Source organism: Pelodiscus sinensis, chromosome 3, assembly GCF_049634645.1.
Source record: "Pelodiscus sinensis isolate JC-2024 chromosome 3, ASM4963464v1, whole genome shotgun sequence".
Classification (NCBI taxonomy): Eukaryota; Metazoa; Chordata; order Testudines; family Trionychidae; genus Pelodiscus; species Pelodiscus sinensis.
The window spans coordinates 156002141-156023631 of NC_134713.1; the positions used below are offsets into that span (position 1 = coordinate 156002141).

Consider the following 21491-nt stretch of genomic DNA (forward strand, 5'->3'; position numbering starts at 1 on the left):
CAAAATGTGATGAATGTGATATAGAAGGGATTTAAAGCATACTTGTCTGAATTTATTTTTACTAACATTACAGGTGGCAGAAATGAAGGGAGCTCAAAGTCTTTTTCAGTCTGTGCCAACTCACAAGGAAGAAAATCCAAAATATGCTAAGATAAGTGAATGGCGTCAAATGATGAAACGCTTTTCAAAATTTCTTCAGCTAGTGGACAAGATCTTCCAAGAACTGCTCCGTAAACTAGTGCACAATGCTGTTCAATTGCTATTAGAGTTATTTAAGGGTTCCAACGATGTGACCAATCCAGATGAAAAGAAGAATGAAAACCTTATAAGGTTGTTTCTTTTACTATTAGTTTTGAGAACTGATCTAAATCATTTTAATTTCATTGTATTTTCTGAAAGTAATGTAATTTTTTATTTTGTTCCACTTTTATATGGTGTTTGTGGACCATCAATTTCATCTACATAGCTTTCAGGGCCTCTGCACACATGATTTGCTTATGTGTGGATACTGAGATTTGACTCTTAATATTATTATTAATGGAGACATCAGTATAGTAAGTGGCAGATCCATGAGTCTTAGACCCAGGCCTGGGAAGGAGCTCAAGAGCTCCAGCGAGAGTAGGCTGCCAGATTTGGAGGTTGTGCAGTATGCCCCTCTTGGTTCCAATGCTCTGCTCTTTACCTGTCCTTGGATTTCTTCTCTATTTAGGGCCCAGATATAAATTCTCACAGCACTGTGGCTTTTTTTGAGTAAAGTTGATTGCTAATTTGACTCCTGAAATGCTGAGAATAAGTATCACCGATCTAACATAAGTTTACCTGAAAAATAGATATTTACTTAAAAAAATGTTACAAATATTTTAATGAGGATGCTTTAGTATTGAAAGATAATAAATAATTGTTTTCTGCTTAATCTGTAAAAAACAATTTAGTTTTCTTTGATTCATTTTGCTAATCCAGAATTTATAAGAACATTCTTATGAGACCATCTGGACTGTTTGATGCAGAATACAATTTTGTAGGAGCAGATAAAGAATTAATTGGAGATTTTGAGAGAGCATCTGAAGAACCATCTTGCCATTCAAGGGTGGACAGGCTTTTAAAACCTGAAATATTTACTGTAGCTGACATTGACAAGGTAAATGGACAAGCCTCCAAAAATAGGAATTTTCTTTGAGTGCTTGACATACATATTCCACTGTAAATATGTGTGCTTCTGAGTGCACTTGAGCTGGAGGATTCTATTGATCAATACCCATCAAGGTGGTGCACGCTCCATGAGTGACCTCATTCATCTAACAGTGGACATAAAGGACAGGGTTATCCCATCTATCTTGTATTTCCGTCTGACCACCTGTTGCTAAAAATGTGAGCTTCAAATGACACCTTGTGCTCACTGTTTTCCTGTGCTCATCAGTAGCTTTTCTTGTGTACATACTTGTTAGTGTAGTCGTTAGTACAGTAATTACTCGTTTAACACGTGCCTGCTTAACACATTTTCGCAATAGCACCATTTTTTTTCAGGGAACGTTTTTCAAATAAAACGACTGTACCCGAAATAACACCAAAATAATCAAGTGGCGAACTACTTGGCGTGGAGGTATAAGTTGGTAAAAACAGTAGTAATACGCATGAGCGGATGAATACATGTGGTCACAGCGCTCCTCCACTCACGTGTTTCTTTGTTTTTTAACAAACCATGGCAACTTGTGTTGCTAGTTATCTTGTGTTGCTAGATATCTAATGTTGACGTTGACGACCCAGCACTAACAAAAAATTGGCTTTGCCACCACCATCTTAAATTCAACCCTCACCTTTTCCATTATTTTGAATGGGAAAATTGACCCCCACATAGCACGTTTTCGCTTAGCACAGACATTTTCAGAAATGCATCTATAAATGAGGAATTACAGTATATATTATTTCGTTTGATGTCTTTTAATAGAAGATTTGTTATTTTGTTTCTAAAGTGGTACTCCAGTATTGACTTAGCCATGTTAAAACTTGGGGACTTACACAACTACTAGTCATGCAAGGTAGTTATACCTACTAATGATGGGCATATTAGATGCCTGATCTAATAATGGCTTAGGTGAAGGTCCTGTTAGGGACATGTGCTTGTTGTACATGCTTCTCTAGATAATGCAAAACCCAGGGAGGCTTGTCTGAGAGGACAGTGTATGGAGAGTCACATACATCCAGTCTAATGATCCCAGCCAGCCTGAAACGGATCAAGTGAAGCACAACATCTTTTGAAGTACTTCAGCAGCTACAGTTTCATATGTTCACTGAGGTACTTGTCCTCTGGCAGATAGACCTTCAGATGACTGGAGAAAAGTAGCACTGTTCCCTTGCCTGGGTACATCATTGAAAACTCCTAGGACTTTGAGCTCAGTAGAAAACAGTGGACCCAAAAAGGGCTCTTGGAGCACTTGTGGCTCTGATCCATCTTACTCTCAGGGAAGAAAGTACCTTGTACGTTGACTAGTACTGAGCTGGTACCATTCATATCAAAGTATTTGGTACTAGAACTATTGATTCCACTTGGTTATCAATGAAGCTTCTACTCTTCCCCCACATTGCTCCTTTGGTAGTTATAACCTAAGTTCCCTGTTAGCTGTATGGCAGGGTGACCATACAGTTGGTAATTGAGCCCTGCCCAGAGGTTTAGGGCTGCTGTACAGGGAGCTTCCTCGTGCCCTCTGCATCAGAATCTCTCTGCTCCAGACAATGAGCTTGCTGGTAGGGGAGAGGACATAAGGAGGAGGGAGTAAGTACATGTCTGGGATAGGAGGGGCCAGAGGGGAGGGGAGTTAGGAGTGTGCAGTAAGTGCATGTCTGTGAGAGGAGAGGTTTGATTAGAGTTGTGATTACAGCAGCTGGGTTTGTCTGCAGCTTCCTGTGAGGAAACCCAGCATGCTCCTTTAGTTTCTTGGTCTGGGAGAGAGGGAGCAGATTGTGCAGGTGTAGGTGGGGGAAATACGGGGTGGGTTAGTTCTGGCATCTGTGCAATGAGGTGGAGACAGAGGGCAGTTTGTTTGGAGTGTCTTAACTTGCTTCCATCTGGGCTTCAGGCAGCAAGAATTAAACCCTGTCTGTCTCAGCATAGCAGCCCTAGTTGGGCTGCAGACATAGGAACCTCTCCTGGGCTGGGGTAGGTTGTTTTCGTGGTGCCAAAATTTCAGCTTGGTTAAAAGCTTTTAGTCTTCTTTTGAATACTGGAACAAAAGGCCTAGCTCATGACTTATGCATGATTAAATTTCAGACAAAGTTTACATAGGTGTTAATGGCTTAAGATAAGAAAGGAAAGGATTCTTTTAACAGTGATTTTTTTAAGTGTTATAGATATCTGCAAACTCCTATCTTAATGATTTTTTAAAAATTCTGTGTCACTAGTTAATATATAGTAAATGGTTAAAAGTGGAAGAACTTTGCCGTGGTTTCTGTTTAATTTATTTGGCCTTCAGTTGGATTCTGGACAAGTTCTCTCGCTCATTGTTTTACAGATCTCTGTTTCATTTGCATGTCATGGATCCTAAACATTCCCCAGAGAAAGTGTATATGCCTTTTACTCTCCTTTCCAGTGCCAGTAAATATTATATTAGTATTTTCAAGGAGAGTGTGACTATTTCTAGTTGACTTATAGATTCAGTTAGCATCTTAAAGCTGTGCATCTTTTTTAGACTTTTATTTAATGGCCATGTCTCTGATTTATTTATATAGCTATTTGCCGTATGCCCCTTTTTGGTATGTTTACCAGCTTGAGTTGTTAGAATGGTAATACATGTACTCTAAAGGTAGTGTTACTTTTCTTTATTTAATTTCATATGAAATAAACATCTTAAGCATCTGAGGTTCTAAACAGACCCATAAAAGTGGATAAGTACTACCATTATAAATTTAAGAAACAAATTAGGCTCAGAAAGTGACTTGTTCAAATCAAGGACAGAATTGGTAATAAAATTCACATCTGATAGCTAGTCCTTATGTGTAATGGTTAATCATTTCATCCTATCATCTCCATATCGGAAGTGCTGTCTCTGTTTGTATCTGGTATAATTATTTCTAATGTTCATACACCTGCTTTTTAATTAACACTTTTACACTGATGATAATCAGTAATCTCCTTCGGCTCTTGGTTTTAGGATCAGAGTTTTATTTTCTTTCCACTGTATAGTATGTTCACACAACTGATATTTATAATTTATGCTGTTTAGTGTGTGATATGTGATTTTATTTTGTTTTGGTATACAGTTGGCAAGTAAAATGTTATAGTAAATATTTTTAATTTGGCTTTGTAGTTTAATAATTTTTTTAATCTATTTAGGTGCTGGAAGATGTAAAAAAGCAACTGGAAGGAGAGCAACAATACGCACCAGTATTTGAAGTAAATATAGGTCTAAGAATTCCTTTAGAAAATTTTAATGATAGGGGCAGCCATCAGGAGGATGATCTGGAGTCCTGTGAGATGGAAGATGATTATTATTTTTCACTGACCTCGATAGAACTTCTGAAGCAAAGGCTGAAAGACAATGATAATGACAATTTGAAAAATTGGACCCAGAGTAACAGTAAATGGGCATGTGAGGAGTTATCAGAAAATACAAAGAAACGAGAGACATTTAAATTCAGTCAAGGAAAAACTGCCCTTTTTGGTAAGATAAAGAGTCCTTTAGCAGGAAAGAGAAGTTACATATAAACCATTAGTGAAATAAGATTTAGAATATATCCAGTAGCACAGCAGTGATTGAATATTATGTAAACGTTAGTGTTTTTACAAGTAGTAATAACATATTAATTTAAAGATTACTGTATTTTCTGGTCTACTAGTGACTAATGAAGTGCATTTAATCTCTAAGTAACTTTTTATTTTAAAAAATCATTTCCATCTGTTAAGTACTGTGTGTGAGAGAGAATCTAAGAGCTAATCCACTGGTTTTTTTAAGTCACTGCTATAAGACATCTCATAATTGGTTATGACTCCACATAACACCAATGGAAACATGGGGAATAAAAAATGACGTTTTTGTGAAGAGGATGAGCAATCTGTTGATTAAGCTTAATTTTTATAGTGGGATAGCATCTTCTGGAAATGTTAGATTCTCCGTTGGGAACTTTCTAGAAGCTAAAACTATGCCTTTCACAAACTTCTTACCACATGGATTGTGGAAAATAACTGGCTAGTCAATAATACGGGGCAGACTGCTCCTGGATGTTCCTCATGTGCATCTGTCTCTTGAGAATGTTTGCTGTCTTTTTCTAAGTGTCAGGTTTGGCAAGAATTAAATAATTCATAAAGACAGGCACATGCTAATGATTCTAAAAGTTCCTCAGATACTTCAACCAGCATCTGAAGATGTGGCTTTGAGAATATTGACAGACAGCTGAAACTGGATGAGTTAGTCAGATTCATCTTAAAGTTCTTCATCAGTCAGAATTCAATTTGCTTTGATACAGAGGGGGAACTCCCCAAAAAGGCCTAATGTCTTTCTAGACAGTGGAATAAGTCCTTGTTCTGAAGCAAGTCATTGGCAACTTTCTGCTCTGGAGCACAATCCCACCTAGTACAAGGACTGGACTGAAATTGTAAAGGACAAAATTATGGCACCTTCGAATAGAGGTACTGCTTCTCTGGCACTAAATCCTCATTGCTACTGCTCGATCCACCATCTTCTGCTTCAACAACTTGAGTTAAATAAATGACTCCATCTCTCTGTTTGGTTCTAAAAAACCTTCCTCTGCTTTCAGCACCAGAATTACTTCTTTCCAGACTTCAATACTTTGTACCAGGACTTCATTTGCTTTTGATATCACTATGGAACCCCCTTTTTCCCCCCATTTCTAGTAAGGGTTTAGCCAGATTGGCTCTGGTACAGTCACTGAGTAGAAAGGCAGGTCATCACATTCTTCTCCAATATAAGAGGTCCCCTGCTTGGGGATCTGGGATAAGAATCCTTAGGGTTGTAAAAGGACTATGAGAGAGAAACTTTCTGCCTGAGCAAAATATCAGGAGTCTCCAGGATTTCTTGCCATTTCTATATGAGAGACTATTCCCCTATGCTCACTGGTGCTCTGCCTCTTGAGGATCAGTATAGAGCAATATGCGATCTCACAGTGGCAATACTGGACCCCAAAAGATCTGTAGCATTATCACTCTATTACCCACCTCACAGCACAAAGGATCAAAGCAGATCTACTATACTCAAATGGTGGCAGAGAAGCTTTTTCAGTCTTCTTAGAAATCATAGCTCCAGCAGTATGCAGATGATGATAAATGAGAGCAGGAATTGTCTACACCTGTGTAATTTTCTTCTTTACTGGATGATGTGGTCATTCTAGTTTCCCTACTTTGAGGCCCTCCAGAATTTACTAAAGAGAGTGGTAGAATCACTTCTGTTTCCCTGAAAGTTGTCTAGGAAGAACCACACAAACTGTTGGTCATTTTGTGTAAGGTTAGTCCTCAGAAGAGTGGTGCTTTTTTTTAAAAAAAAAAATGAGGACATTCTCAAATCTTCCAGGCGTCTCTGGCAAACTCATGCCATGATCCCACCAGTCTACAGTTGGTCTCAGAAAAGATAGTTAATTCCTGTGAAGGGGTTAGAATACTCAATTTTTCACCTACCTCCCAACTCATTGATGGGATCTTATAGACATCAAGAATAGCTGACAGAAATGACTTTTGTGTGTCAATGTTTTAAATATCCATTTGCTGAATTTAAAGTCTCATATACTAATGTACTTATTTAAAAAGTCTTAACAGAGTGAGAGGATTATTCTAAGAGGGGTGGGCGAGATTCTGTGGCCTGCACTGTGCAGGGGGTCAGACTAGATGATCATAATGGTCCCTTCTGACCTTAAAGTCTATGAGTCTATGAGTCTATGAACATTCTTCAAAGTCTGAATCAGCCTCCAATTCACCAAATAGTTAATTAAACTTGTCTTCAGTTATGGCTGCTTCTGCATTGTCATTGTAGATGTCAGCAGTATCGTCTTCAGACATAGATTTTTTATTATCCGCCTCCCTTGAATCAACAGCAAATATGGTGTCATCTTCTGATCCATCAACCACATTGCTGATCTAGAAAAAATCATTTAGGAAATGCTGTAATTTCTGAGGGGATGAACTCTCATGCCACCTTGACCAGATTAAATTTCTGGCTTCTTCAGATTCCTGCCTTTGTCAACTTCACCATGCTGGAGCATATCCAGACCGACCACATTTTGTATGGCCTGTCCTTAGAGGGTTTGTTTGGGCAGATATCAAGTGGTTATATAACAGAAAGTTAAGCCTCCAGCTACTGCACCCAAAGTAATTTAATTTTTTTTTGTTTCATCTTATCCCTCTTTTGTGCCCTGAACATGTCTCAAAGGATCATAACAGGTTTCTGAGAAGTGCTCCTGGTCTCTTATTCCACATTTTTTTCCAGTCATTCAGTAGTTCCACTTTCATCCATCCATCCCTTTTCCTACGTGCATCCAATGACACCCACAGGAAATTTCAGGTTTTCAGGCAAGGTTTTACTTTTAATAATAACAGGAGAGAGCTTTGATCCATTGGCCAAATGTGATAAAACCACTGTAAAATAGATTTTTCATGACCAGTGGTTTAAAGTAAAACTTTATTCACCAATACCAGTTACTGTTTGTTGCTCAGGAGATCAAATATCATTAGTGTTTCATCCACATTTCCTATTTGTGACAGCTCAAATGCATATCCCTTTTGATGTCTTATAATAACCCTTTGGAAAGATTTGATTTTTTTTTCCTTCCACATCTCTCGGCAGCTTTTGTGTTATCTTTGTTTGCTGATGAAGACAGACACACCATGATGGTTCATGAAATGAGTATACCAATCTGCTGATGCCACGAACATTGATGGCTTTGACTTCTATTTGTCATCTTTTGACATTTGCAAAGAACGCAGATGAATTCCAGTTCTAGTGACTCATTTTGTCGACATTCAGCACCGAGATCTTTCTCCAGCCCAGGAAATAAAGCACACTTCGTTGGATGGTTTTTCTTGCTTCTTGCCGAGTGTCTTAGTGTTGTGTTGTTTTTTCCATCATTCTCTTATCTGCTTCCCATTGATACAGAATTCATGAACAGCAATGCAAATGTCATTTACCTCTGCACATTCAACAACTTTCAGTTTGAACGCTGTATTAAATGCTATAAACAGTTGGTTTTCTTTTGAGTTCACTATGGTTCATTTCCAATGCTAGTATGAAAATCTTACAAAATCTGTCATTAAGTTATTTTTTATTACTTTATTTAGGAATGTCAACTGCTTTATTACTGTCAAATTGTTATTGTTCTTTGTTTTTTTTCAAAGCAGCCCTGTAGATTGACATGCCTGTGACTATAAAGGCTATTTAAATGTCATTGTAGATTCTATTTTCACATTGGCTTAAGACAGGTGGGCCAGTGGTCGACATGCATGAAGAAGTCAAATTACACAGTAGCAGACTGACACCAGCACCAAAGCACTATCATTCACTGTATTTTTCTGATTGGTTTGTAAGGTCTAGTATTTTTTAAATGGATGGGTCAAATTCAGTGCAGATCTGCATTATCACTACTTTAGCATAGAATCATAGAATACTAGGACAGGAAGGGACCTCAAGAGGTCGAGTCCAGTCCCCTGCCCTCATGGCAGGACCAAATACTGTCTACCATCCCTGATAGACATTTATCTTAGGGTATGTCTACACTACAAAGTTAATTCAAACTAACGGACGTTAGTTCAAATTAACTTTGATAGGCGCTACACAGGCGCTCCGCTAGTTCGAACTGAGGGCTTAGTTCGAACTAGGTAAACCTCATTCTACAAGGACTAAGCCTAGTTCAAACTTACTAGTTCGAATTAAGGGGTGTGTAGCCCCTTAATTCGAACTAGTGGGAGGCTAGCCCTTCCCAGCTTTCCCTGGTGGCCACTCTGGCCAACACCAGGGAAACTCTATTGCCCCCCTCCCGGCCCCGGACCCCTTAAAGGGGCACGGGCAGGCTACGGTGCCCATGCCAGGTGCAAGCCTGCCAGCACCCAGCCAGCAGACCCTGCACCTGGCACGGCTTGAGCCAGCCACCCGATGCCCCCCAGCCCTCCCCCTCTTCCCGGGACCAGGCTGGCAGCTCCCAGGAGCTTGCCCGAGACCGCAAGAGGCGGGCACCCGCCTGGGCTAGTGCAGACATCGTGGACCTCGTCCACGACCTCCGCACTAGGCACAGGAAAGTGGCCGTCTAGGGCAGGAGAGCTGCCAGCCTGGCCACCCAGGAGCAGGTGTGCATGAAAATCAAGGCGGTCCACTGAGACCCCCGACCCTGAGCCCTGAGCTTACAATGGCCGTACTGGGTCAGACCACAGGTCCATCTAGCCCAGTAGCCTGTCTGCCGACAGCGGCCAACCCTAGGGACCGTGGAGGGGATGGACCGAAGACAGTGACCAAGCCATCTGTCTCGTGCCATCCCTCTCCAGCCTTCCACAAACTTCGGGCAGGGACACCACTCCTACCCGCTGGCTAATACCACTCCATGGACCCAACCTCCATGAATTGATCTCACTTCTCTTTAAACTCTGTTCTAGTTGTAGCCTTCACAGCCTCCTGCAGCAAGGAGTTCCACAGGTTGTCTCTTTGCTTTGTGAAGAACAACTTTCTGTTACTAGTTTGAAGCCTGCTACCCATTCATTTCATTTGGTGTCCTCTAATCCTTCTATTATGGGAACTAATGAAGAACTTTTCTGTATGCACCCTCTCTACCCCACTCATGCTTTTATAGACCTCTACCATATCCCCCCTCCATCTCCTCTTTTCTAAGCTGAAAAGTCCTAGTCTCTTTAGCCTCTCTTCATATGGGACCTGTTCCAAACCCCTCATCATTGTAGTTGCCTTCCCCTCTCCCACCTCCTTTTCCTAGTCTCCCCCAGTTTTGTTTAATAGAGAGATTCTGTTTTTGAACACAATTGTCCTTTATTTTGTACTTCAGGAAGGGGGGCTAGGGAGGGGTGAGTGGAAGGAGGTGAGGGAGAAATGGGGTACGAGCCCCCGATGTGGAGGACTGGGCTGGCTCTGCGGGCTTCTGGGGGTGGAACCTCTCCTGTAGCCCCCCAATTGCCCCCTCTCCCCAGATGGCAGCGTGCGGCAAGTGCAGCCGGGCTGATGGCCGAGTGCTATGATGTGCCCAGTGTGGGTACTCCGGGCAATCCAAGCCAGGACTGCTTTGCAAGCGGGGCACCCCTGAGAACTGTCTGTCCGGGGTGGGGGTCGGGTCCCTTTAAGCACAGCCCTCGGCTAGCCTGAGACAGCAGCTCCACGCTCTCAGTCCTCATCTGATGCCCTGCCGGCACTGCTTCTGGCCATCCTTAACCCCGGCTAAGGGTCCACTTAATGTGGACATGCTAGTTCGAATTAGCAAAACTCTAATTCGAACTAGTTTTTTAGTCTGGATGCGTTAGTTCGAATTAGCTTAGTTCGAATTAACTAATTTGAACTAAGTTAGTTCGAATTAGCGCTGTAGTGTAGACATACCCTAACTTACTCTTAAATATCTCCAGAGATGGAGATTCCACAACCTCCCTGGGCAATTTATTCCAGTGTTTGACTACCCTGACAGTTAGGAACTTTTTCCTAATGTCCAACCTAAACCTCCCTTGCTGCAGTTTAAGCCCATTGCTTCTTGTTCTATCCTGAGAGGCCAAGATGAACAAGTTTCTTCCCTCCTCCTCTTGACACCCTTTTAGATACCTGAAAACGGCTATCATGTCCCCCCTCAGTCTTCTCTTTTCTAAACTAAACAAACCCAATTCTTTCAGCCTTCCTTCATAGGTAATGTACTCTAGAGGTTTATCATTTTTGTTGCTCTTCTCTGGACCCTCTCCAATTTCTCCATATCTTTCTTGAAATGCGGTGCCCAAAACTGGACACAATACTCCAACTGAGGCCTAACTAGTGCAGAGTAGAGCGGAAGAATGACTTCTCGTGTCTTGCTCACAACACACCTGTTAATGTATCCCAGAATCATGTTTGCTTTTTTTGCAACAGCATCACACTGCTGACTCATATTCAGCTTGTGGTCCACTATAACCCCTAAATCCCTTTCTGCTATACTCCTTTCTAGACAGTCGCTTCCCATTCTGTATGTGTGAAACTGATTCTTCCTTCTTAAGTGGAGCACTTTACATTTGTCTTTATTAAACTTCATCCTCTTTACCTCAGAACATTTCTCCAATTTTCTAGATCATTTTGAATTATGACCCTATCCTCCAGATTAGTTGCAACCCCTCCCAGCTTGGTATAATCTGCAAACTTAATAAGCATACTTTCTATGCCAATATCTAAATTGTTGATGAAGATATTGAAGGGAGCCGGTCCCAAAACAGACCCCTGAGCAACCCCACTTGTTATACCTTTCCAGCAGAAGTGTGAACCATTATAACTACTCTCTGAGTGTGGTTATCCAGCCAGTTATGCACCCACCTTATAGTAGCCCCATCTGAGTTGTATTTGCCTAATTTATTGATAAGAATATCATGCGAGACCGTATGAAACGCCTTACTAAAGTCTAAGTATACAACATCCACTGCTTCTCCCTTATCCGCAAGACTCGTTAACCTATCAAAGAAAGCTATCAGATTGGTTTGACATGATTTATTCTTTACAAATCCATGCTGGCTGTTCCCTATCACCTTGTCACCTTCTAAGTGTTTACAGATGATTTCCTTAATTACTTGCTCCATTATCTTCCCTGGCACAGAAGTTAAACTAACTGGTCTATAGTTTTCTGGGTTGTTCTTATTTCCCTTTTTATAAATGGGCACTTATATTTGCCCTTTTCCAGTCTTCTGGAGTCTCTCCTGTCACCCATGATTTTCCAAAGATGATAGCTAAAGGCTCATTTAAACCAATGTACTCCACTAAACAAAGCCTTTGCAAATTTAAATGGCTGCAGTATTGATGTTAATAAATTAAGTTGTAATCATTATAAGTATGTGATAATGTGACATGATTACACACTGTCATGGAAGGGTATCAACTGTTCAGGAAGAACAGGTGGGGAAGAAGAGGAGGAGTTGCATTGTATGTAAGAGAGCAGTATGATTGCTCAGAGCTCCAATATTTAGATGGAGAATAGACTGTTGAGTGTCTATGGGTTAAGTTTAGAGGTGAAAGCAACAGGGGTGATGATGTGGTTGGTGTCTATTATAGACTGCTGGATCAGGTGAATGAGGTTTTCCTCAGACAACTGAGAGAAGCTTCCGGATCACAGGCTCTGGTTCTCGTGGGGGACTTCAATCACCCTGACATCTGTTGGGAGATCAACACAGCAGTACACAGACAATCTAGGACGTTTTTGGAGAATGTTGGGGATAACTTCTTGGTACAAGTGCTGAAGGAACCGACCAGGGGCCATGCACAGCTTGACCTGCTGCTCACAAACAGGGAGGAACTTATAGGGGAAGTAGAGGTGGGTGACAACCTGGGAAGCAGTGATCATGAGATGGTAGATTTCAGGATCCTGACCAAAGGTAGAAAGGAGAGTAGTAAAATACACAAGCTGGACTTCAGAAGAGCAGACTTTGATTCCTTCAGAGAACTGATGGGCAGGACTCCCTGGGATGTTTACATGAAGGGGAAAGGAGTCCAGGAGAGCTGGCAGTATTTTAAAGAAGCCTTATTAAAGGCACAGGAAGAAACCATCCCAATGCGCAGCAAGAAAAGCAAATATGGTAGGTGATAAGATTGGCTTACCGGGGATATCCTTGGTGAGCTTAAACACAAAAAGGAAGATTACAAGAAGTGGAAACTTGGACGGATGACTAGGGCGGAGTATAATTATATTGCTTGAGAATGCAGGGGAGTTAAAGAAGGCAAAAGCACAATTGGAATTGCAGCTAGCAAGGGATGTGAAGGATAACAAGAATGGTTACTACACGCATGTTAGCAATAAGAGGGTGATCAGAGAAGATGTGGGGCCCTTCCTGGATGAGGGAGGTAACCTAGTGACAGGTGATGTGGGAAAAGCTGAAGTACACAATGCTTTCTTTGCCTCTGTCTTCACAGACAAGGTCAGTTCCCAGACAAATGCACTAGGCAACACAGTATGGGATGGAGGTGGACAGCCCTTGGTGGGGAAAGAACAAGTTAGGAACTATTTAGGAAACCTAAACATACACAATCCATGGGCCCGGATTTAATGCATCCGAGGGTACTGAGGGAGTTGTCAAATGTCATTGCGGAGCCTTTGGCCATTATCTTTGAAGACTCGTGGCAATTGGGAGAGATCCTGGATGATTGGAAGAAGGCAAATGTAGTGCCCATCTTTAAAAAAGGGAAGAAGGACAATCCAGGGAACTACAGACCAGTCAGCCTTACCTCAGTCCCCAGAAAAATCATGGAGGGGGATCTTCAAGGAATCCATTTTGAAGCACTTGGAAGAAGGGTAGTGATCAGGAATAGTCAACATGGATTCACAAAGGGCAAGTCGTGCCTGACCAATCTGATTAGCTTCTATGATGAGGTAACTGGCTCTATAGATATGGGAAAGTCAGTGGATATGGTATACCTTGACTTTAGCAAAGCTTTTGATATGGTCTCCCACAATATTCTTGCCAGCAAGTTAAGGGAATATGGATAGGATAAATGGACTATAAGATGGATGGAAAGCTGGCTAGATTGTTGGGCCCAATGGGCAGGGCTCGATCAATAATGTAATCTGCTCATCCATGGTGAGTAGATTACAACCCGGAAGAGCCAGCACAGAGCAATCTGTGCATGCGCAGTACGATCTGTGCATGCCCAGAGCGTGAAACCGCGTGGTTGGCGAGCGGGGCATTCCGCCACTTGGCGAGCCCTGCCAATGGGTAATGTTCAACGGCTCAATGTCAGGTTGGTGATCGGTATCTAGCGGAGTGCCCCAAGGATCTTTTCTAGGCCCAGTTTTGTTCAACATCTTTATTAATGACCTGGATGAGGCGATGGATTGCACCCTCAGCAAGTTTGCAGATGACACTAAGCTAGGGGGAGAGGTAGATACACTGGAGGGCAGAGAGCGGGTCCAGAGTGAGCTGGACATATTAGAGCATTGAGCCAAAATAAATCTGATGAGGTTCAGCAAGGACACGTGTAGAGTCCTGCATTTGGATGGAAGAATCTCAAGCATTGTTACAGGCTGGGGACTGAATGGCTAAGTAGCAGTTCTTCAGAAAAGGATCTGGGGATTATAGTGGATGACAAGCTGGATATGAGTCAACAATGTGTCCTTGTAGCCAAGAAGGCGAATGGCATATTAGGTTGCATTAGGAGGAGCATTGCCAATAGATCCAGAGAAGTGATTATGCCCCTTTATTTGGCTCTGGTGAGGCCACAACTGGTGTATTGTGTCCAGTTCTGGGCCCCCCACTATAGAAAGGATATGGACACATTGGAGAGGGTCCAGCGGAGGGTGACCAAAATGATTAGGGGTTGGAGTGCATGACCTATGAGGAGAGACTGACAGATTTGGGTTTGTTTAGTCTGCAGAAGAGAAGAGTGAGGGGGTGTGGTGGGGTGCCTAGCCCCGCACACTTTGGCCCTGGGGTCGAGCCTTTAGCCACTGGCCCCGAGGCCTAGTCCTTTTCCAGACCTGGGCCCGGAAGCCTGGTCCTTCACACACAGGCCCTGACGTCTAGTCCATTATGCACCCAGGCCCTGAGGCCTAGTCTAGGCTCTGGGAGGATGGAGTAGAGGGGCCTGGGCCCTCCCTCTCCACTGGGCCCCAACCCAGGGCCCTATCAGTGGTGGGTGGTTCCCACCACTGGCTCGGTGAGGAGTTCTCTCCAAAACGCACCAAGCCCACCAAGGCTTTTCCTGTCCCCTGCCCTGGGTTGTTTCCTACCCCAGTCCCCTGGCCAACGGTGATCCCACCTTCAGGTGCTGGGCTGGCAGTGGCAATGACGTTGGCTGGCCCGATGTCTGGGGCAGCAGCAACGGAGGTGTCAGTGGCTGGGTGGGCTGCCCACCGTAGTTGGTGTTGCGGTCAAGCTTGGCCTGGGGACAGTAGCGGTGGAGGCAGCTGGTCTGGTGGCTCTCGCTACGGCAACAGGTCCAGCTGGGGCTTCAGAGGCTGGGCAGGAGTTCCTCCCTCCCCGGAGGCCAGCCTTAACTGAGCTGTCTCCCTGGCCTTTATACCTGGCCCACAGTTGGAGCATGCCCCAGACTGCTGCAGGGACAGGGCCTGTCCAGCCCAGCAGGCCAGTTTGCTCCTCCCTAGGCCAGTGCGGGGCTAGACTGTCCCATCACAGGGGAGATTTGATAGCAGAGTTCAACTTCCTGAAGGGAGGTTCCAAAGAGGACGGAGAAAATCTGTTGACATTAGTGACGGATAGTAGAACAAGGAACAATGGTCTCAAGTTACAGTGGGAGAGGTCTAGGTTGGATATTAGGATCAACTATTTCACTAGGAGGATGGTGAAGTACTGGAATGGGTTACCTAGCGAGATGGTGGAATCTCTATCCATAGGGGTTTCTAAGTCTCAGCTTGACAAAACCCTGGCTGGGTTGATGTAGTTGGAATTGGTCCTGCCTTGGGCAGGGGGCTGGACTTGATGACCTGCTGAGGTCTCTTCCAGCTCTGATTCTATGGATAGTGGCTGAAGATAAGGCTGGAGGCATCAAGACACTAGCTACGCCCCTTCTGCCCATGCCCTGCCCCCATGGGAGCCAACCTCCCCCCTTCTGGAGCACCGCAAGGTGGTGGGGTGATGTGAGGCTCGAGGCTCCAGGCTGCCTGGCCTGAAGCCTGGGGAAGGTGGACACTTGGTGGCACCAACACTCTGCCCCCAATGCTACAGTACACATTCTGGAGGCAGAGTATGGCTGCGACCAGGCTGTCAGTTTGTGTATTATACCCACTGCCTCTGCTCTGGACACTGCCAAAGACAAGATCTTTGGTTCTGGAAACATGGAGCATATTCACAGTTTGTGCAGTACACAGGGTTAACACATCTCAAAGAAATCAAGTTACTAAAAGGTATGTAACCCGTCTGTTCTGTAAGTGCCATTCCACTCAATTTGAAAAACCTTGCTGGATCAGGATTTTGTCTGAATTACTTGTCTTTTATGAATTGTAATTGTATTTGTTAGATTTTGTTTTTATTGCTCAGGAATTCTTATAGTAAGTGTATGTAGGCCTCTAGCACCTTTCACTTTTTTTCCCTCTTTCCACCTATTGGTAGAAGTTACAACCACTGTTTGGACTGATTAAGCATATTAAGGGATATAAAACAATTTTGTTTAGCACTTATTCTTTCTTTCCTGTAGCAGGCACTGGAGTCAACCCTGAATCAGATAATAAAGTGGAATTAAGAAGCATATGGTAAGTGTAATGTTAAAAACATATTTATAACACGGTATTCAGAGAATAGCAGCTGATGGTAATGGGGTTAAAATGTTTTTTTTTAAGTTGAAACCTTAATTATAATATACAAATATTTTAAAATATATTATCAGTATTCAGAACATTGATTATTTTCTTTCCTAGTTCTTCATTCTGTGCAGATATCTTTTTAATCCCAAATAGAAGACAGTTTTCTAAAAAATTACAAGGAATTGTGGATGGTCTAGAAAATACTACTGGTATGTATGATTGCTAGTATCACTTCATAAAGCAAATACTGATGAATTAGTAATAGCAGAAAGCACCAAGCAAAAAATGAAATTAGCAAATGCTATGGAGTGGATGGGGGAGAGATACTTAGGGATATGAACAAAGGATAACAGAAGAAAGGAAAAAATAGAAGGCAAAAAGAAAAGGAGACAAATACAAACGAGAGGGAGAGAGGATAACATTAGTGGTGGTCCAACTCCTGCTTTATTTAAAATGTTGATTTGTCATATACGTTTTGTATTGGGATTTTAAGACCAACCACAGCTACAATTCTCTCTCAACCCCATCTGGCATGTCATGGTGTGTCATTGTGTCCACATAGCTAGCTTTTCAGTTAGTTGTGTTTATATATACAGTAAAACTCCAATAGTCCAGTATCCAATTGTCTGGCACTCCCGATAGTCCGGCATCAAAATGGCAAGAGCCTAGTGCAGGGGTGGCCAACCTGAGGCTCCTGATGGAAAAAAATTGCAGCTCCTGATGGAACTGGGATAGAACCCGGAACCGCTCAGGTCTGCCACTCTCACGGCCGGGCTGCTGTGAGCCGCATGCACGCTCATGGCCCGCGATGTTCCACTCATGGGCCCCAGCGCACTGCGTCATACCCTGCATGCACATGCTGGGTTGTGCACAGCGTCCCAGCCTGTACGTGCTAGCAGCTGGCCACTGAGCACAGGCAGCTACTTCAGGACCCAGACATAAGGCTGGGGGGGAGAGATGCCTGGCTCTGGAGAAGGGGAGGCAGATCGGGGGGGGAGTGCGCATGGCTCTGGCTCCGGCTCCGGGACCTGAGCATAAAGTTGTGGGAAGGGGGAATTGGGTTACAGCAGGGAGGAGAGGTGTTTGGCTCTGGGGAAGTTGGAGGGGAGGGGAATTGGGTTGTGTCGGCCCCAGCTCAAAGCCGGCCACTCAATGCATGTGCCCCAGTGCCTGGAGGGAGACGCGTGGCTGTAGCGGCAGCTCTGGGACCCAAGAATTAGACTAAAGTGGGGGAAGGGGATTGGGTTGGGAGTATGCCCCCTTATAGTACCTCCTGATAGTCCGTCATAGTCAATAATCTGGCACCACCTAGGTCCCAAAGGTGCCAGATTATCGGAAATCTACTGTAGTAAGATAAATTGGTCTAGTTAAGATATATTCTAATTAGGACTGGAAGTGCTAATAAATAAGTACAATTATGACATTGTTGGCATCACAGAAACTTGGTGGGATAATACACATGATTGGAGTGTTTGTATAGAAGGGTACAGCTTACTCAGGAAGGATAGACAGGGAAAAAAGGGAGGTGTTGTTGCCTTATATATTAAAAATGAACATACTTGGAGTGAGGTGGAGATGGACATAAGAGACAGAAGTGTTGAGAGTCTCTGGTTAGGCTAAAAGGGATTAAAAATAAGGGTGATGTCATGCTAGGAGTCTACTACAGTCCATCTACCCCGGTGGAAGTGGATGAGGCTTCTTTTACTACTAACAATATCATCCAAACCCCAAGATTTGGTGATGGGGGACTTCAACTATCCAGATATATCTTAGGAAAATAACACAGCGGGGCACAGACTATCCAATAAGTTCTTGGACTGCATTGGAGACAACTTTTTATTTCAGAAGGTTGAAAAAGCTACCGGGGGGAAGCTGTTCTAGATTTGATCCTAACAAATAGGGAGGAACTGGTTGAAAATTTGAAAGTGGAAGGCAGTTTGGGTGAAAGTGATCATGAAATCATAGAGTCCACAATTCTAAGGAAGGGTAAAAGAGAGAACAGCAAAATAGAGACAATGGATTTCAGCAAGGATTTTGGTAAGCTCAGAGAGCTTATAGGTAAGGTCCCATGGGAATCAAGACTGAGGAGGGAAAACAGCTGAGGAGAGTTAGCAGTTTTTCAAAGGGACATTAAGGGCCCCAAAACAAGCTATTCCGCTGTGTCGGAAAGATGGAAAATATGCAAAAGACCACCTTGGCTTAACCATGAGATTTTGCATGATCTAAAAATAAAAAAGGAGTCCTATAAAAAAATAGAAACTAGGACAAATTACAAAGGATGAATATAGGCAAACACAGGAATGCAGGGGCAAGATTAAAAAGGCAAAGGCACAAAATGAGCTCAAACTAGCTATGGGAGTAAAGGGAAACAAAAATACTTTTTACAAATACATTAGAAGCAAGAGGAAGACCAAGGATAGGGTAGGTAGGCCCACTGATCAGTGAGGAGGGAGAAACAGTAACAGGAAACTTGGAAATGGCAGAGATGCTTAATGACTTCTTTGTTTTGGTTTTCACTGAGAAATCTGAAGGAATGCCTAACATAGTGGATGCTAGGGAGTAAAAAAAAGAATAAGTTAAAAATCACCTAGAAAAGTTAGATGCCTGCAAGTCACCAGGGCCTGATGAAATGCATCCTAGAATACTCAAGGAGCTGATAGAGGAGGTATCTTAGCCTCTAGCTATCATCTTTGAAAAATTCAGGGGTGACAGGAGAGATTCCAGAAGACTCGAAAAGGACAAATATAGTGCCCATTTATAAAAAGGGAAGTAACAACAACCCAGGAAACTACAGAGCAGTTAGTTTAACTTCTGTGCCAGGGAAGATAATGGAGCAAGTAATTAAGGAAATCATCTGTAAACACTTGGAAGGTGGCAAGGTGATAGGGAACAGCCAGCATGGATTTGTAAAGAATAAATCAAGTCAAACCAATCTGATAGCTTTCTTTGATAGGATAACGAGTCTTGTGGATAAGGGAGACACGGTGGATGTTGTATACCTAGACTTTAGTAAGGCGTTTGATACGGTCTCACATGATATTCTAATCAATAAACTAGGCAAATACAACTCAGATGGGGCTACTATAAGGTGGGTGCATAACTGGCTGGATAACCATACTCAGGGTATGTCTACACTACAGCGCTAATGCGAACTTTCTTGGATTGAGAACTGGCTAAAAGACAGGAAACAAAGGGTAGGAATAAATGGTAAATTTTCAGATTAGAGAGGGGTAACTAGTGGTGTACCCCAAGGGTCAGTCCTGGGACCAATCCTTTTCAACTTATTCATAAATGATCTGGAGAAAGGGGTAAGCAGTGACGTAGTAAAGTTTGCAGATGATACCAAACTGTTTAGGATAGTCAAGACAGAAGCAGACTGTGAGGGACTCCAAGAAGATCTCACCAAACTGAGTGATTGGGCAACAAAATGGCAAATGAAATTTAATGTGGATAAGTGTAAAGTAATGCACATCGGGGAAAAATAACCCCAACTATACGTACAGTATGATGGGGGCTAATTTGGCTACGACAAATCAGGAAAGAGATCTCGGAGTTATCGTGGACAGTTCTCTGAAAACTTCCACACAGTGTGCAGCGGTGGTCAAAAAGGCAAATAGGATGCTAGGAATTATTAGGAAAGGGATAGAAAATAAGACCCAGAACATCTTACTGCCCCTGTATAAAACTATGGTACGGCCACATCTTGAATACTGTGTACAGATGTGGTCTCCATAAAAGGCTATTAGCCAGGGGATAAAATGGTGTCCTTGACCTCTGTTTGTCAGAGGCTGGAGAGCGATGGCAGGAGACAAATCGCTTGATCATTGTCTTCGGTCAACCCTCTCTGGGGTACCTGGTGCTGGCCACTGTCGGTAGACAGGATACTGGGCTAGATGGACCTTTGGTCTGACCCAGTACGGCCGTTCTTATGTTCTTATGTTCTTATGAACTAACTTAGTTCAAATTAGTTAATTTGAACTAAGTTAATTCGAACTAAAGCATCCAGACAAAAAACTAGTTCGAATTAGCGTTTTCCTAATTCGAACTAGCTTGTCCACATTGAGTGAACCCTGAACCGGGGTTAAGGATGGCCGGAAGCAGTGCCGGCAGAGCATCAGATGAGGACTTAAAGCGTGGAGTTGCTGCCTCAGGCTAGCAGAGGGCTGTGCTTAAAGAGACCCGACCCCCACCCCGGACAGACAGTTCTCAGGGGTGCCCCGCTTGCAAAGCAGTCCTGGCTTGGATTGCCAGGAGTACCCACACTGTGCACATCACATCACTCTGCCATCAGACCGGCTGTACTTGCCGCAGGCTGCCATCTGGAGAGAGGGGGCAATTGGGGGGCTGCAGGAGAGGTTCCACCCCCAGAAGCCCGCAGAGCCACCACAGTCCTCCCCATCGGGGGCTCGTACCCCATTCCTCCCTCACCTCCTTCCACTTACCCTTCCCTAGCCCCCCTTCCTGATGTACAAAATAAAGGACAATTGTGTTCAAAAATAGAATCTCTCTTTATTGAACAAAACTGGGGGAGACTGGGAAAAGGAGGTGGGAGAGGGGAGGGCAACTACAATGATGAGGGGTTTGGAACAGGTCCCATATGAAGAGAGGCTAAAGAGACTGGGACTTTTCAGTTTAAAAAAGAGGGGACTGAGGGGGGATCTGATAGAGGTCTATAAAAGCACGAGTGGGGTGGAGAGGGTGCATTCAGAAAAGTTCTTCATTAGTTCCCATAATAGAAGGACTAGAGGACACCAAAGGAAAGGAATGGGTAGCAGGCTTCAAACTAGTAACAGAAAGTTGTTCTTCACAAAGCAAAGAGTCAACCTGTGGAACTCCTTGCTGCAGGAGGCTGTGAAGGCTACAACTAGGACAGAGTTTAAAGAGAAGTGAGATCAATTCATGGAGGTTGGGTCCATGGAGTGATATTAGCCAGGGGGTCCCTGCCTGAAGTTTGTGGAAGGCTGGAGAGGGATGGCACGAGACAAATGGCTTGGTCACTGTCTTCGGTCCATCCCCTCCAGGGTCCCTAGTGTTGGCCACTGTCAGCAGACAGGCTACTGGGCTAGATGGACCTTTGGTCTGACCCAGTACGG

General features: G+C 43.5%; 1 protein-coding gene across 4 annotated transcripts in view; it reads left to right on the forward strand.

Moving 5' to 3' along the window:
* DNAH14 (dynein axonemal heavy chain 14) overlaps nt 1-21491 on the forward strand; it is a 599282-nt gene that overhangs the window by 138871 nt on the left and 438920 nt on the right. For all 4 annotated transcript variants that reach the window (XM_075925276.1, XM_075925277.1, XM_075925279.1 and 1 more), the window contains 5 exons: nt 74-330; nt 961-1138; nt 4328-4655; nt 16293-16347; nt 16513-16607. In XM_075925276.1, coding sequence (XP_075781391.1) covers nt 74-330; nt 961-1138; nt 4328-4655; nt 16293-16347; nt 16513-16607 — 913 coding nt within the window. The remainder of the gene's footprint in view (nt 1-73; nt 331-960; nt 1139-4327; nt 4656-16292; nt 16348-16512; nt 16608-21491) is intronic.